Raw genomic sequence first — 18,078 nt, 5'->3', positions numbered from 1 at the left:
TTTAAAAAAGGAATTTATTTTTTTCAGGGGCGGATTAAACCATTTTTAAAAGGGTGTTCCGACCCAGGATAAACGGGGGGCTTCAATCATAGCATATGACCCCATTCAAACCCACTGGATTCCCCACACTGAGCTGCATGTGGCAGATCTTTGACAAAGTTTAATAATGTTCTAAAATTTATTCCAAATTGATGGAGATCGTTTTTTTTTTTTTTTTAATTTCAACTTTAAAGACATCGGACAATTTGAAGATAGAGCTCAGTGATATTAATTATACACGCATAGACATCTGTATAAAAATAAGATGTGATATGACCGCAAATGAGAAAATGCTTCATCAGAGACCACCAAAAAACCGTAGAAGTAAGCAACTATAAGTCACTGTACGGCCTTCAACAATGAGCAAAAACGATACGAGTATAAAAAAAATATTAAAAAGATAGAGTAATAGTATAGTTGAAGTGTGCTTTATTCTTTATTGACTGTTTTTGATAGTACATATTTATCTAACCCCTCTTATGGCATTTTTTTGGCAGCTACTATCAATACGTACTCACGGCTATATATATATATATATATATATTGATTAGGTAATGAGTTCATGGTTGCCTGTGCTTTTATTTTGTTTTTATTCTTATCTCCCCTACACCGAAATGAGACACATTTGTTAGTAAAATTGAGAATTGAAATGGGGAATTAGTCAAAGAGACAACAACCAGACCATAGAGCAGACAACAGCCGAACTCCGCCAATTGGTTTTCAATGCAGCAAGAAACTCCCGCACCTGGAGGCGTCTTCAGCTAACCCCTAAACAAATATGTATGCTAGTTCAGTGCGGCGGGGTTAATAGATATATAGGAAAATGTGGTATGAGTGCCAATGAGACAACTCTCCATCCAAATAACAATTTATAAAAGTAAACCATTATAGGTACAGCCTTTAACACGAAGCCTTGGCTTACACCGAACAACAAGCTATAAAAGGCCCAAAAAATTACTAGTGTGAAACCATTCAAACGAGAAAACCAACGGTTTAATTAATTTATATAAAACTAGAGGCTCTCAAGAGCCACTCATCTTGGGTTTTTGAAATCATAAAAAAAGATAAAATTTGGCTACAAAGTTACAAAACTTGGTCAGCACTTCATAAGAAACATTTATGCTATGTTTGATTTCATTCCATTCAGTGGTTCTCTAAAAGAAGTCATTTGTATGCATTTCCCATAGGGTCCTATGTTAAACTAAGTCCCCCGCTAGCGGCCATCTTGGACGATGGATCGGCTACAAAGTAACAACACTTGGTCAGCATCTCATAAGAAACATTTATGCTATGTTTGATTTCATTCCATTCAGTGGTTCTCTAAGAGAAGTCATGTGTATGCATTTCCCATAGGGTCCTATGTTAAACTAAGTCCCCCGCTGGCAGCCATCTTGGATGATGGATCGGCTACAAAGTCACGACACTTGATAAGCACGTCATAAGGAACATTCATGCCATGTTTGGTTTCATTCAATTCAACGGTCCTCTAAAAGAAGTCATTTGTATGCATTTCAAATAGGGTCCTATGTTAAACTAAATCCCCCGCTGGCGGCCATCTTGGATGATGGATCGGTTACAAAGTCACGACACTTGATAAGCACGTCATAAGGAACATTCATGCCATGTTTGGTTTCATTCTATTCAAAAGTTTTCAAAAAGAAGTCATTTGTATGCATTTCCCATAGGGTCCTATGTTAAACTTAGTCCCCCGCTGACGGCCATCTTGGACGATGGATCGGCTACAAAGTAACAACATTTGGTCAGCACCTCATAAGGAACATTCATGCCATGTGTGGTTTCATTCAATTCAACGGTTCTCTAAAAGAAGTCATTTGTATGCATTTCAAATAGGGTCCTATATTAAACTAAGTCCCCCGCTGGCGGCCATCTTGGACGATGGATCGGCTACAAAGTAACAACATTTGGTCAGCACCTCATAAGGAACATTCACGCTATGTGTGGTTTCATTCAATTCAACGGTTCTCTAAAAGAAGTCATTTGTATGCATTTCAAATAGGGTCCTATGTTAAACTAAGTCCCCCGCTGGCGGCCATCTTGGACGATGGATCGGCTACAAAGTAACAACACTTGATCAGCACCTCATAAGGAACATTCATGCCATGTTTGGTTTCATTCCATTCAGTGGTTCTCTAAAAGAAGTTCAAAATGTAAAATGTTAACGACGACGACGGACGACGACGACGGACGACGGACGACGGAAGCCTAGTGATGAGAAAAGCTCACTTGGCCCTTCGGGCCAGGTGAGCTAAAAAGAGAAACACGTATAAATTACATAAACAAACGACAACTACTGTACATCAGATTCCTGACAGGTGCAAACATTTGCAGTGGGATTAAATGTTTTAATGGTACCAAACCTTCTCCCTTTTTCTGAAACAATAGTATAACATCACAAAACATTAAATTTGAGATCTCAACCGTCCTCCTATACCTCTGCCCATGAAGAAAAAACAAACCCACAACAATACACAGAGTATATGAATATCAGGCACGATCCCTCCTGTTAGGGGTTTAGTATTATACCATCATAAAATATATGAGAAGAACATAACCCGTGTCATGCCAACAACTGGTTTTAGAATAAATGTGTTTAATTCCGATGCAAAGACCCTATAAGCGAATTAATATCATTTGCGGTCATATCACATCTTTATACACCAGGGTTTTCTATATCTATATCTATTGCATCTTTTGGCTTAAATATTAACGGGAGGTAGAAGCAGAGTTTTCAAGAGTCACGCGATTTATTACATTTGAAATTTACGCCGACATTTTAGTCACATTTTTTTATATTGTTTAAGACCATGTGTTGACCTCTAGAGCCAGTAGAGGTCTATGGGTTGCTACCACTCACTTATCTACATCCCACATCTATTTTTATACAATATCCAACATACCCTCTTTTTCAAAGGCAGTCAATAAAATTTCTCGACCTTCATCTTAATCTATACTTAACTAAACCTAAACTAGAATTAGATAATGGAAACGGGGAATGGGTCAAAGAGACAACGCCCCGAACAAAGCAGAAAATGAAAGAGAAAAAAAATCGCACATCTGGATATGGTTTCAGTTGGCCCCTAAACAATAATGTATATAGTTTAGCGAAATGGACGCCACACTAAGCTCCCAAACATTACAAATGAATCAAAATGTAAGAAAATACACAAGACTTATAAAGAATAGAGGCTTCTGACTAGAGACAGTCACAAACATGCGCGGTGGTTAAACACGTTCAGTGGGATCTCAACCCTCTCCCTATACCTCAAGGTAACGTGGAATAAACAAACACACACAAAAACGCACATTAGAACTCAGTTTAAAAGAATTCAGAGTCCTATGTAAGAATAAGTGATAGTTGAAACTAAGCAAAATGACAATGATAAACATAAATTACACAAGTTGATTTGTTCTCGACCTGAATATGGATGAAATATTTTCCACTGGACATGATATACAGCTTTCCACAAATCAGTATTTATAAAATTATGTGCTTTTGATGTATTGGTGTTCATTGTATGTTCTTTGTTTTTCAAGTCATTCCGCTGTATTGGTTTACATTGTATGTGCTTCCACTGTATTGGTTTTCATTGTATGTTCTTCCACTGTATTGTTTTTCATTGTATGTTCTTCCACTGTATTGGTTTTCTTTGTATGTTCTTCCATTGAATTGTTTTTCATTGTATGTTCTTCTACTGTATTGGTTTTCATTGTATGTTCTTCCGCTGTACTGGTTTACATTGTTTGTGCTTCAACTGTATTGGTTTTCTTTGTATGTTCTTCCATTGAATTGTTTTTCATTGTATGTTCTTTTACTGTATTGGTTTTCATTGTTTGTTCTTCCACTGTATATTGGTTTTCACTGTATGTTCTTTCATTGTATTGGTTTTCATTGTTTGTTCTTCCACTGTATATTGGTTTTCATTGTATGTTCTACTGTATGGATTTTCATTGTATGTTCTTCCACTGTATGGATTTTCATTGTATGTTCTTCCACTGTATGGATTTTCATTGTATGTTCATCCACTGTATATTGGTATTCATTATATGTTCTTCCACTGAATTGGTTTTCATTGTATGTTCTTCCACTGTATGGATTTTCATTGTATGTTCTTCCACTGTATATTGGTTTTCATTGTATGTTCTTCCACTGAATTGGTTTTCATTGTATGTTCTTCCACTGTATTGGTTTTCTTTGTATGTTCTTCCATTGAATTGTTTTTCATTGTATGTTCTTCTACTGTATTGGTTTACATTGTTTGTTCTTCCACTGTATTGGTTTTCATTGTATGTTCTTCCACTGAATTGTTTTTCATTGTATGTTCTTCCACTGTATTGGTTTTCTTTGTATGTTCTTCCATTGAATTGTTTTTCATTGTATGTTCTTCTACTGTATTGGTTTACATTGTTTGTTCTTCCACTGTATTGGTTTTCATTGTATGTTCTTCCACTGAATTGTTTTTCTTTGTATGTTCTTCCATTGAATTGTTTTTCATTGTATGTTCTTCTACTGTATTGGTTTACATTGTTTGTTCTTCCACTGTATTGGTTTTCATTGTATGTTCTTCCACTGAATTGTTTTTCATTGTATGTTCTTCCACTGTATTGGTTTTCTTTGTATGTTCTTCCATTGAATTGTTTTTCATTGTATGTTCTTCTACTGTATTGGTTTACATTGGATGTTCTTCCACTGTATTGGTTTTCATTGTTTGTTCTTCCACTGTATTGGTTTTCTTTGTATGTTCTTCCATTGAATTGTTTTTCATTGTATGTTCTTCTACTGTATTGGTTTTCATTGTATGTTCTTCCATTGTATGTTCTTCCACTGTATTGGTTTTCATTGTATGTTTTTCCACTGTATTGGTTTTCATTGTATGTTTTTCCACTGTATTGGTTTTCTTTGTATGTTCGTCCACCGAATTGGTCGTCATTGTATGTTCTTCGCATTTTATGTTATTCCACTGTATTGGTTTTCATTGTATATTCTTTATATTTAATGTTATTCCACTGTATTGATGTTTATTGTATGTTCTATGTTTTTTAGTTATTCCACTGTCTTGGTGTTCATTGTATGTTCTTCACATTTTAAGTTATTCTTCTATATTGATGTTTATTGTATGTTCTATGTTTTTTAGTTATTCCACTGTATTGGTGTTCATTGTATGTTCTTCGAGTTTTATTTTATTCCACTGTATTGAGGATTATTGTATGTTGTATGATTTCTTATTTTATTCCACTGCATTGATTATGTTCATCTTATATTCTATGTATTTTAAGTTTTATTTTATTCCTCTGTATTGGTGTTCATTGTATGTTCTTCGAGTTTTATTTTATTCCACTGTATTGAGGATTATTGTATGTTCTATGATTTCTTATTTTATTCCACTGCATTGATTATGTTCATCTTATATTCTATGTATTTTAAGTTGTAGTTATTCCACTGTATTGTGTTCATTGTATGTTCTATGTTTTCTTTAGTTATTTCATTGAATTGGTGTTCATTCGGCATGTTCTTTGTATTTTAAGTTATTCCTCTGTATATATGTTCATTACATGTTCTTTCTTTTTTTTTAATAATTCCACTGTATTGGTGTTTATTTAATGTTCTTCGTTTTTGAAGTTATTCCACTGTGTAGATGTTCATTGTACGTTCTTTTTGTTTTTATTTTATTTAACCGCAGAGATGTTCATTGTTTGTCCTATGTTTTAAAAGTTATTCAACTGTATTGATGTTCATTGTATGCTCTCTTTTTATTTTAAAAGTTATTAAACTGTATTGATGTTTATTGTATGCTCTCTTTTTATTTTAAAAGTTATTAAACTGTATTGATGTTTATTGTATGCTTTTTTTTTTTTATTAAAGTTATGCCACTGTATTGCTGTTCATTGTATGTTATATGTATTTCATTTTATTCCACTGCATTTATGTTCATCGTAGGTTCTATGTATTTTTAGTTATTCCGCTGTATTAGTTCAAAATATGGTCTATACACTTATAGGTATCTCCACTGTGTAGATGTTCATTGTACGTTCTTTATATTTTTATTTTTTTCACCGCAGAGATGTTCATTGTATGTCCTATGTTTTTAAAGTTGTTCTACTGTATTGATGCTGATTGTATGCTCTTTGTTTTTTTAAGTTATTCAACTTAAAAGTTCATTCATTGTATGTTCTATGCATTTTATTTTACTCCACTGCATTTATGTTCATTGCTGGTTCTATGTATTTTTAGTTATGCCACTGTATTGGTGTTCATTGCATGTTATTTGTGTTTTTTTTTAAAAGTTATTCCACTGTATTGAACTGCATTTATGTTCATCGTTGGTTCTATGTATTACAGTATTTTAAGTTTATTCACTGTATAGATGTTCATTTAATGTTTGTCGTTTTTTAAAGTTATTCCACTGCACTGGTGTTCATTGTACGTTCTTTATATTTGTAATTATTTCACAGAGATGTTCATTGCATGCCCTATGTTTATCTAAGTTATTCCACTGTATTGCTTTTCATTCATTGTATGTTCCATGCATTTTATTTTACTCCACTGCATTTATGTTCATCGTTTGTTCTATGTATTTTTAGTTATGCCACTGTATTGATGTACATTGCATGTTCTTTGTTTTTTTTTTTAAGTTATTCCACTGTATTGGTGTTCATTTAATGTTCTTCGTTTTTTAGATCACCTGGCCCGAAGGGCCAAGTGAGCTTTTCCATCACTTGGCGTCTGGCGTCCGTCGTCGTCGTCGTCCGTCGTCGTTAACTTTTACAAAAATCTTCTCCTCTGAAACTACTTGGCCAAATTTAACCAAACTTGGCCACAATCATCATTGGGGTATCTAGTTTAAAAAGTGTGTGGTGTGACCCCGCCAACCAACCAAGATGGCTGCCATGGCTAAAAATAAAACATAGGGGTAAAATGCAGTTTTTGGCTTATAACTCAAAAATTTAGAGCAAATCTGACGGGGTAAAATTGTTTATCAGGTCAAGATCTCTCTTCCCTGAAATTTTCAGATGAATCGGACAACAGGTTGTTGGGATTCTGCCCCTGAATTGGTAATTTTAAGAAAAATTTTGCGGTTTTTGGTTATTATCTTGAACATTATTATAGATAGAGATAAATAGTAAACAGCAATAATGTTCAGCAAAGTAAGATCTACAAATAAGTCAATATGACCGAAATGGTCAGTTGACCCTTTAGGAGTTATTGCCCTTTATAGTCAATTTTGACCAATTTTTCGTAAATTTTTGTATTCTTTTACAAAAATCTTCTCTGAAACTACTGGGCCAAATTTAACCAAACTTGGCCATAATCATCATTGGGGTATCTAGTTTAAAAAATGTGTGGCGTGACCCTGCCAACCAACCAAGATGGCTGCCATGGCTAAATATAGAACATAGGGGTAAAATGCAGTTTTGGCTTATAACTCAAAAACCAAAGCATTTAGAGCAAATCTGACATGGTTAAAATTGATTATCAGGTGAAGATCTATCTGCCCTGAAATTTTCAGACAAATCGGACAACCTGTTGTTGGGTTGCTGCCCCTGAATTAGTAATTTTAAGGAAATTTTGCAGATTTTGGTTATTATCTTGAATATTTTTATAGATAGAGATAAACTGTTAACAACAATAATGTTCAGCAAAATAAGATCTACAAAATAAGTCACTTGACCAAAATTGTCAATTGACCCCTTAAGGAGTTATTGCCCTTTATATTCAATTGTTAACAATTTTCATAAATTTTTGTGAATTTTGTAAATTTTTAGGAAATATTTTCCACTGTAATTACTGGGCCAAGTTCATAATAGATAGAGATAATTGTAGCAACAAGAATGTTCAGTAAAGAAAGATCTACAAACACATCACTATCACCAAAACACAATTTTGTCATGAATTTATCTGTGTCCATTGTTAATATGCACATAGACCAAGGTGAGCGACACAGGCTCTTGAGAGCCTTTAGTTAAGTTATTCAACTGAATTGGTGTTCATCAGTTGTATGTTTTTTTAAAAGTTATTCCACTGTATTGGTGTTCATTGCATGTTCTTTGTATTTTTAGCTATTCCATTGTATTGATGTTCATTGTGTGTTCTTTGTTTTTCAAGTTATTCTACTGTATTGATGTTAAGTGTATGCTCTTTGTATTCTAAGTTATTCCACAGCATTGATGTTTATTGTATGTTCTATGTACTTTTAGTTATTCAACTTTTTTATGGTCATTGTATGTTTAATGTTTATTTCTTACTCTACTATATTGATGATCAATGTATGTTCTATGTTCTTTAAGTTATTTCAATGTATGTTCTATGTTCTTTAAGTTATTTCAATGTATGTTCTATGTTCTTTAAGTTATTTCAATGTATGTTCTATGTTCTTTAAGTTATTTCAATGTATGTTCTTTTATTAAGTTTTTACTGTATTGGTGTTCATTGTATGTTCTAGTCATTCCACTGTACTGGTTTTCATTTTGTGTTCTATGTATTTCTAGTTATTCCACTGTCATGACTGTTGTTATTCTCCTTATATTGATGTTCTATATACCTTAAGTTATTCCACTGTAATGATGTGCTCATTCAATAATTTGTGATATGTGACAATTTGATTTTAGAATTTGAAGCTATGGTTTAATTGCCAAGGGAGACAATCAGCAAAAGACCAAATACCAAAGGACAAGGATGTAAACAACTTCAATATTTGTGAAGGAGCCTGTTATTCAGTGGATGTCATTTGTTTATGTGTTACATATTTGTTATTCGTTCATTTTTTTTATATAAATTAGGTAGTTAGTTTTCTTGTTTGAATTGTTTTACGTTGTCATTTCAGGGCCTTTAATAGCTGACAATACAGTATAGGCTTTTCTCATTGTTGAAGGCAATACAATGACCTATAGTTGTTAATTTCTGTGTCATTTTGGTCTCTTGTTTACAGTTGTCTCATTGGCAATCATACCACATTCTTATTTTCATATGACTATATTATTATGATGTCAAGCAACAAGTCATCGTTCATGAATATTTTTATTCAATGACTATATATAGATATATCTATATAGAACTAATGAGAAATGATGAGTATGATGATGGTTTAATACTGCCCAACAATCTGACAAAAATATCATACACTGTACAAAAATATCACAGAATTAGTATAATCGGCCAGATTTTATATCAACTTTAATAAACAAGAAAAGTATTTCTAATTCATAACCATCAATAATTTAATTTTCAAACAGAACAGACAGGTATTTGTTGAAATTTGTTTAAGGGGAGATAACTCCCCTTATAATCATCATTTGCTTATATTAAAAACTGGTTGGACAATAATAACTTTATACCTTATATAACTTACTATCGCAACATCTTTTTACTCAATTTCGCTGTAATAAATATAACTGAACTAAACCTTACAAATTAAAATAATAGAATTTAAAAAGTTATAACATTAGAAATATAATCAAAGTTACGTACATGTTATACCAAGAAAGATTTTTTTATTTAACAGTTCAACCAAAAGCCTAAATATATTACTGGTTTTAAAGATTGATAGATTTTCAGTTAGAAAAAAAGTTTTCAGATAATCTTCGTAATTAAAGAGTCAATATAAGCCCACATGTTTTAAATAACATAGCTGTTGAAAATACATTTAAAGGGTAATGAAACATCATTATATTACCTATACAATGAAATATACACCAATTAACAACATTAAATGACTTGTTTACATGCAAAAATAAAACATTCTTCATAAAATACCTTCTGTAAAAGGACTGATTTAAAACATCAAATGTCCATAAAACACTCCAAAATGCAACAGCATAGCTGCAATATAAATGACTAAATCTATAATAATTTAAATTCATAAAACTATACTTTAACCCTTAACACAAAGATTTTTTTGTAATTAATAGTGAAATAAAAGTCAGCTTTCGTAAAATATAAAGATTAAAGAGTAATCACAATTTACAGTGCCAAATTTTTGCATTTTAACATAACACAATTATTCTTTAAAACATGTCTAAATTAACTATCAAAAATAAAAAGTGTTTGATGGAAAGGGAAATAATATTTTATGGGAAGGCATTTTCATAAAAAAAAAATTAATGACTCATTTAAAAGTTTATCTTTGGCATTTAATCAAATAAAGGTTTTTTAACATTTCCTTTCTTACAGCTTTTTAGATTTCAAAGAGATTAAAACAATAAATGTATCTTAGTAAAAAACACAATTAAGCACCTTGTGAACACCAAAAGAATACACCCTAGTAACTTTTCACTCCACATAAAAATAAATAAAACCCGATTCACAGAATGATGTAACTAAACGTTTCATTTTTAATTCGTCTAAAATAGCAACCATTGTATTTATACTTTATAACCAACTCTTCAGTGTATAACAACAATATTCTACCAGTATATATAAAAGAAATATATAATAAGTGTATAGTTAAATTGCAATTCTAATAAAACCTCACAAGCAAATCTTACAACTAATTTAACCGGGATCCAGTCTAAAAGAATTAGGCGGTCTCATTGGGAGGGGGTGTTTGATCCTAGATCCCGCTTTCTGTTTTGTCAGATTCCTGTATCCCGCTTACACTATGTACGTAAGCAATTGTCATTTTTTTGTAATTTCCTGTTTCCTGCTAGACTTTATTTCCCATTTTCACTGCACAATAATTTGAATTTCACGTGTCATTCTTACAAAAAAAAAATTGCAGTATTGTGTCATGCTTAGACCCCAATGAGACCCACACTTAGGACAGGATAGTTAGAATAAGAAACCTAAAATAAAAAACTTGGCCATAAGAAAATTAAAAGACCATTATTTTCAAGTTGATTATTCTAAACATATAGGTAGAAAATTCAAATTACCTAAAATATTGAATTATAAATCTTTGATGATATATTGCAAATAATTTTACAGACTAATTAAGTCATGACAAAACCTTTATCAACATTGCCCTAACTTGTAAATTGTTCAAATGATATATGAAGCTACCAGTAAATATCAATGCAATGGTCTTTATCTCTTCTGAGTACAAAATTATCACCTTAATCATGTTTTAAAATGATTCCCTTTAGATGAGCCCTATAGTCACTAATGCACTAACACATCTAACTATTACAGAAATAAATAAATAAACAAATTTTCCTGAACTTATTGTATGTAATTGGTTATAAACTGGATGAAAAAATGCCATGTAAAAAATAAATTACAACCCTGAGAAGCAACATTCTGACAAAAACCTGCTGCTAATGAATTTCTGTTGCTGAGACAAATAGCATAAATTATAATGGAATAATGACAACTAAAATTCAAATCTTGAAGTCATTAATGAAAGTGACAGGTGTTTTAAATGCAATTTAAATGTGCCTCTGAGGTCAAATCAGAAACAGATGACCATAATGTTGATTTACAATGAAGAATTAATATAAAATTAATAACATAAATTCAAGGCAAAAATGTAAGAAATGTTGATGTTATTCTAATGCCACCTTTTAATCTTTTATAACCTTTTATTCTTTTATACTCTATTGAATGCGAAATGAGAATGAACATGAAACGTCAATAGAGTATTGATAGATCTATAAAAGAATTTTAATTCACCAAGAGTTATCTCCCTTATAACAAATCTTTGTATCTGCTCAGACCAGCAATAATTATATTATTGTGAGTTGTGTGAGTTTTTGACTTTTTAGATGACATCAAATAATAAAAGTGTGGTTCCTTTCTTTCTTCCTAACTTATAAAGATGACAAATACAAAAATATTTTGTAGAATTTCTAAGAGTACGTAGAAGTCCTGAACCAATAACATAATAAAAAATTCCCAAAATTTTGTTCAAAGTCTGTATTGTACAATGTGGTTTTAAAAAAATATATATCGTGCAAATGTCAGCTAAAAAACAAAGCATTAGTAATTGTTTGTACTATTTTCAATAATTTTACGACACTTTACATAATTATTCAAAGATTAAGATGCCTTAACAAATTACTTGATGACAGAAGGAAATATAAAACTAGCAATCGATCACGTAAATCACAATGACATTTTTATATTGACAGTTAATGAGGATGACTTATCTTGTTGTGGAACTTTTATTGTAGAGAGCATCTCAAAACATATAAGTGGACAGAACCGAATTCTGAGGTTGTCTCGTCATATCTCTAGCGTATTCAATTTTGTTATTTCAGGAATTTGGCGCCAGATCCTTGATATTATCTGTTCAGAGTTTTTTTTAAACTAAGAATGATTAAGAGCTTAATGTATTGTATAGATACCTGTAAAAAAAATGTTTATTTAATGCAGTCTTTTAACATAAAAAAATTACATATTGACATTCACTGCAATATTTTTCATTCTATAAAACAAGTTTTAATTTTGCAGTTATTTTTATACTTTAGCACCCCATTATTCTCTATTCTTTATTTGCTTATCCATTTTTCTTTATTCATGATATTCTTTACTTTAGTTTGCCCATCCTTCTATATTCTGTAAACTCCATCCATACCCTTCCCCATTACCATCAAATGTAAGAACTTTCATAATTTTGAAAGTACATTTCAGTGGGAGTAAGGTGTTTTCACAACTTCGTAAAGAATATGTTTTGAGATGCTCCCATTGATCCATTACCACAAGTACAAATGACAAATCCCATCTTCATTAATGAAATATAATTATAATAATTTCGTGAAGGAATACCTTATTCATGACAAAGAATGTCATTATTGACAATTTTAGATATTGAATATTTAAGAATTTCCAAATTTTTTGAGTAGATAACATTGTTCAATGACATTATCAAATTAACATTACATGACATATTTTTTTTTTAATGATTATTGACATGAAAGATGGCCATCAGATATTTTTTTCTCTAATTTGAAGAATCTGATATCCCAGAAGCAATAGTTTTTATAAGTAGACACTGATACAAATTGACATTTATAATCTTTATCATCTAAAATCACCAGGAATTCTGCCTTTATGCCTTCATTAAGATTAATATTGAAACAAAACAAACTTCTGAGTTCAGTTGATATAAGCAAATCTCCATACAGCCAATCAAATTGCAACTGTTTATCTGACATATTTGCCCTTAAACTTTATTTCACTTTTTATGAATTAAAACATTCAAGACATTTCAGTTTTTCAAATTATTTATTTTTTTCTTTATTTCATGATTAAAATTCTTTTGTTAAGGATTAAAATTGAATTAAAAGTTAAATTGTCAATTAATGTCAATAAAATAATTTATAGTAACTTAATGAACTCAGTAAACCTTATACACCTTAAAATTTTATATCTTAATAAATAAGGTTAGCTATAAAAAGATATTTATATGCTCAGCTAGTACAACAAAAAATGATTTCGAAAATACACATAAATATCATTATATACAAAACATTTTGCTACACCAATGTTGACAATTTAGTACCTGATTCTTCAAACAGTGCAATAGTTTTAAATGGTTTATCTGGGAACACCTTATCCGATGACATATGACGTGGAAGTGTTGAAGACTTAATGACAGGTGCCACCACTGGTCCACGTTCTTCTACAAGTTGTCGCCGTGGCAACATTTCAGGTGTTTCATTCATTTGTTGTCTATTTTGAATTGAAACATCATGGTGAGTTTGAACTTTAGCTTTCGTCTGATTGCCACTTTTAGATGATTTGTCCGTTGATTTTGAACTATCTCCACCCGTGGATGATTTTCGTTTTTTCCCAAATAAACTTCCAAATGGATTCCATGATTTATTTTTTGAAGAAACACTTGTTGATGACGACCTTGGACGAGGTTCGTCCCTTTCATTGAAAATATCATTTGGATCACTTTTCCCTGATGCCACAGACACCGGCACGGCATGAAAACTATGACGATATGAGGCTGGTCTTTGAAGTTGCGTAGCTAAATTCTCCTTACTCTGAAAAAGATTATATATATCAGCAGAACTTGCGAAAACAGTCCTTTTTCCATTTTGATTGATATTGTCCACAGACACATATTTGGTCTTATATAAGTTTCCCGGCACTGAATGGCCAGAGTGTACACTGATATTATCGTTACTTGCATGAATAAAGTCCTGCGATGAAAAATGTCCCGAACTATTTGATACAAGTGATCGATATGAGGTATTCTGACTTTCATAGCCATTAGTTAATCCATAGTTTTGAATGTGCCGTGGATCTTGTGAATATGCTCTCTGACATAATTCAGGCATATTTCTAGCATGCGATTGTGTTGGCAATGTCTGTGTCCTAGAATAATCCACTGGATTTGAAGCACTTTGGTAAGAACTAGGTTTATAATAATTGTCTTCTCCATATTGTTGTTTAATCATTTTCTCTTGAAAATATAGCACTTTTGGACTATCTTTTTCATCACTTTGCATGTTATCAAATCCATAATAGTTACGGTAATTCAAATCCATGTCTGTTAATTTATCGTATAATTCACCCTCAAATTTCTTTAAGTCATTTTGAACCACCTCCTCCTGTTTTTCCTCCTCTTCTGATGAGGGACGCCCTCTTCTAGTAACTCGACTATTGTCTCTTGTTTGTGTAGAATTAACAACACATTTCCAATGTGAATCATTGTCAGAAGAATAACCAAAACTGCCAGCATCAGAATTTCTCCGTAGTGTTCCTAATCTATCTTCCTGATTTTCTTCGTGAGTATTTTCTTCTTCAATAATGGCAAGTTGACGTAATTTTTCCTGTAACGAATTGTCTTGTGATTCTGTCATTTTTGTCCTTCGTTTCACAGCCCATGTAGTATTAGACTGTCCATTTTGTGAGGTATTGTACACATAAGAATTTGCACTTGTATTTATGCCGTTTGGCATATTTTGTCCAGTTTTCTTTAAAATACCATGAAGTGGTTTTTGTTCTAGATCACCATTAGCAAGCAATGACAATGAAGAAGAAAAATTTGTACTTGTACTAGAATTTGTACCATATCCATCATCTTCTTCAGAGCTTTTAGGTGATAAATCAATGTCCTTAGAATGTTTAAGATATTGTGTACCACCATTTTGTATTCCAATACCACCATTTTGCATTCCAATAGGATTTATAGTCTCCCTTGTAGGAGTCAATTCACTAGTTGAACCAGATTTTGTATTCTCAAAAGTTTTCTGATTTTTCTGGATTTTTTCGTCATTCCGCTGTTCTTCTTCCGTGGTCATCATAATCATTGTATCAGCTGATGAATCACTAGCTGAGTCTAATGCATCAAGGGGATCATAATTATTCCACAATTCCTCAGTAGTTTCAGGGGTTATGTCCTGAAGAGGCGGTACAAGTGTCCCGGGTTCATGTTTAGGTTCATCCTTTACCCAGATTTTGTCATGTTGTGTAACATTGGTTCTTGTCAGTGGTTTAGCATCCCTTTTTTGTTCTGATATTCTAGTATCCTGAATCAAAGCAGTTTCTGAATGCAAGTTATAGCTATTTTCCTTTCGTACAGAAGTCAAATTTTTGTCTTTACTTGTTATCTGAATTGATCTCCTTTCAGTTCTTACTGGAAGAGAACTTGAATCCTTTTCTTTACTTTTCAAATGATGATTTTGAGTCCTATAACTCTGGCTAGGCACTGAATATTGTGTTCTCTCAGATTTGTTTGAAGTCTGCTCTTGAACTCTAGGTGACGGCAGTGTCCGTCTCTCTGTTCTTACGGGTAAATTACTCTGTGTTCTTGTAGATAAGGGTTGGCTTGGCAACCTTTTTCTTGGAGGTAACCTTGGTGGCGCTTCAATATTTTCCTCTTCCTTTTCTTCTTGACGAGTGTCCTTCAAATATGATGAAGGTCGTGCAACAGAAGATACAGGCGTGATGATTCGTGGCTTTGGATCTTTTGTATCCTTAAAATCCTGAGAATTTCTATCCACTATTTTTGACACAAAATTATTAGCATCTGGTGGAAATAATGGTTTGAATCCATGTGCTTGAGTTTTACTACGCCCAGTGACAACTGATCCTGATCTTGTTTTTTGTGCTTCTTTACGACCATCCCTAGGCAAAGAGCTATGTGCAGACGAGGAAACAACAGGCAACATTCGTGAACGATAGATCTCTGATTGCCCCGAGCTTACTTTGCTAGCCATTGTGATCAACTTTTTATCAGATAACAATTAACAATATCAGTCTGGTGATCTTGATCTGAATTCATCCATTTTTTATCAAATTAAATCATGACGTCTGCAAATTATAAAACTGTTACGTCTACTTATTACCTTCAACCAGGTATACTCAAACTAGCAAAATATATTCCAAAGATATATCCTCAATGAACTAAACACCAAATAGGCCTTTGGCTATGTTAACATATGTAACACATGAAGTAAACTTTTTAATTAAAATTCGTTAAAAAACTTTCCTGAAGTTAATTTTCCACCATTCAATTGTAATTCCTTTTCATAACTATGTCAGCAATAATTTTCCGTTAACTGTTTTGTTCTTCGTAAGGGTTAAATATCCTCAAGATACATTTAATGTACGGTACTTTAAAAATTTTAACATTCCTGTCAATAATTTATGAATAATATGTATCCAATATTTGAAAGCAAATAGGTCACAATTCACGCTGAATTAACCATAAATTGCAAAAAAATATTTATTTTTGTGGCAAATTGTTTCCAATCCAACAGTTTAGTAATCCACTACTCATGAATATATCGAAAATCACTTTATAGCTCCGAAAAACTGACTTTGTATAGGTTTTAATGTGTTATATTTAGCCCTCCTTATAACCTGCTACCATCTTTCATATTCTGAAAAGAGAAAAAAGGACAAATAAGGTTTAATTCAATACCAAATGGTGCAAATGATAAATACAAAGTCAGTATAAATGATATATCTAATCAGCTTATATGAAAGTTCATATGAAGACATCAACCGAATTGTACATGCACTTTTACGTATAAAACTTACAAAAAAGACTTGGTTTAGTTCATTTGCATAATAATTTATTTCACATCTCATGCATCTTCCAACATTTAATCTTAGAATGATTGAAAATGTCACATATTTACTTGTTGTAGTGAAAATATATGTTTTTCACAAAATTAGGTCTAATATGAATTACCTTTAGGAAGATTCAATTTAACACTGAGTAATTCATTTCAACTGATTATAGTATTTCACTCATTACATTTTCTCAAATATCCAATAAATATTGGACTTGAACTAATTTCAGTACAACCCTCAATTTTTTTAGTCTCATTTTTGAATTCCAGAAATATGAACCTGAAAATATGTCAAATATGTATCTATATTTTATCTCATAAAAAAATTAACAGATGGTCAAGTTATTTTTAGACCTATTTACACTTGTATGCAAATTAGTTCGCTATTACATAAAATTACTCAAGTTCTAATAAAATTTGACATCACAAATTAAAAGATTTGACGTCACAATTAAAAGTGATTGTTGCTTGATGCCAGAAGGCAGTTTGAGCAGATCTTAGGTCTTTCTGAGACAAAAAATTCAGCTAAATACATGTACCATAGTGTCAATAAGTTTATTCCTAGCAATCAAATTGATATCAAGCTTATAATGCAGTCAGATTGGAAAATCATATGATCTACAAATTTTCGGGAGAATATAATTACCCCAAATAATTGATTTAAATTTACCTTCCATTTAGTCTACTTGACCTCCAATCATGAATCTGATATTGAGGCTAACAGTTATTTTTACATGTACAACCAATTAAGAGGAACATCCTAATGACATATTACATGTATACTATAATGTACCTGCTCACAAACACCTTGTTCTTGACAATCTAGAACAATAAGCATGTTACCTGTTAATGACTTCCTTTGATGTTACGCAGGTGAGAACAGGTATGCCCTGACACCTCTTACTTCATCCTAACACCCCAGGGAAACAAGGTACATCTTGTAAAACATTCCAAACTTCCTTTCAACCAAGACAATGTCATTATCCAGGGGGGAGTGTGTGTGAGGGTGATTAAGTATGGTCAGGACATTTAACATTATTCAATTTTTAACAG

The 18,078-nt window shown here is 31.9% G+C and overlaps 2 protein-coding genes across 12 annotated transcripts in view; both read right to left on the bottom strand.

Annotated features, from left to right (window-relative positions):
* Positions 1 to 4,065: 4,065 nt before the first annotated feature.
* LOC139500286 (probable serine/threonine-protein kinase clkA) lies at positions 4,066 to 5,004 on the bottom strand. The gene has a single exon (XM_071289028.1). The coding sequence runs from the start codon at positions 5,002 to 5,004 to the stop codon at positions 4,066 to 4,068; it is 939 nt and encodes a 312-aa protein (XP_071145129.1).
* Positions 5,005 to 9,059: 4,055 nt separating this feature from the next.
* LOC139501236 (uncharacterized) overlaps positions 9,060 to 18,078 on the bottom strand; it is a 49,481-nt gene continuing 40,462 nt past the window's right edge. For all 11 annotated transcript variants that reach the window (XM_071290239.1, XM_071290240.1, XM_071290242.1 and 8 more), the window contains one exon: positions 9,060 to 16,830. In XM_071290239.1, the coding sequence (XP_071146340.1) occupies positions 13,468 to 16,164 (2,697 nt within the window). In that variant the 5' untranslated portion in view covers positions 16,165 to 16,830 and the 3' untranslated portion in view covers positions 9,060 to 13,467. The remainder of the gene's footprint in view (positions 16,831 to 18,078) is intronic.

This window comes from Mytilus edulis, chromosome 13 (genome assembly GCF_963676685.1).
Source record: "Mytilus edulis chromosome 13, xbMytEdul2.2, whole genome shotgun sequence".
Taxonomy (NCBI): domain Eukaryota; kingdom Metazoa; phylum Mollusca; class Bivalvia; order Mytilida; family Mytilidae; genus Mytilus; species Mytilus edulis.
Note: the sequence above shows the minus strand (reverse complement) of the source record. Positions and strands in the feature narration are given on the sequence as shown.

Coding starts and splice junctions, on each gene's coding strand:
- LOC139500286 (XM_071289028.1), bottom strand. CDS start 5,004: ATGCGAAGAACATACAATGACGACCAATTCGGTGGACGAACATACAAA.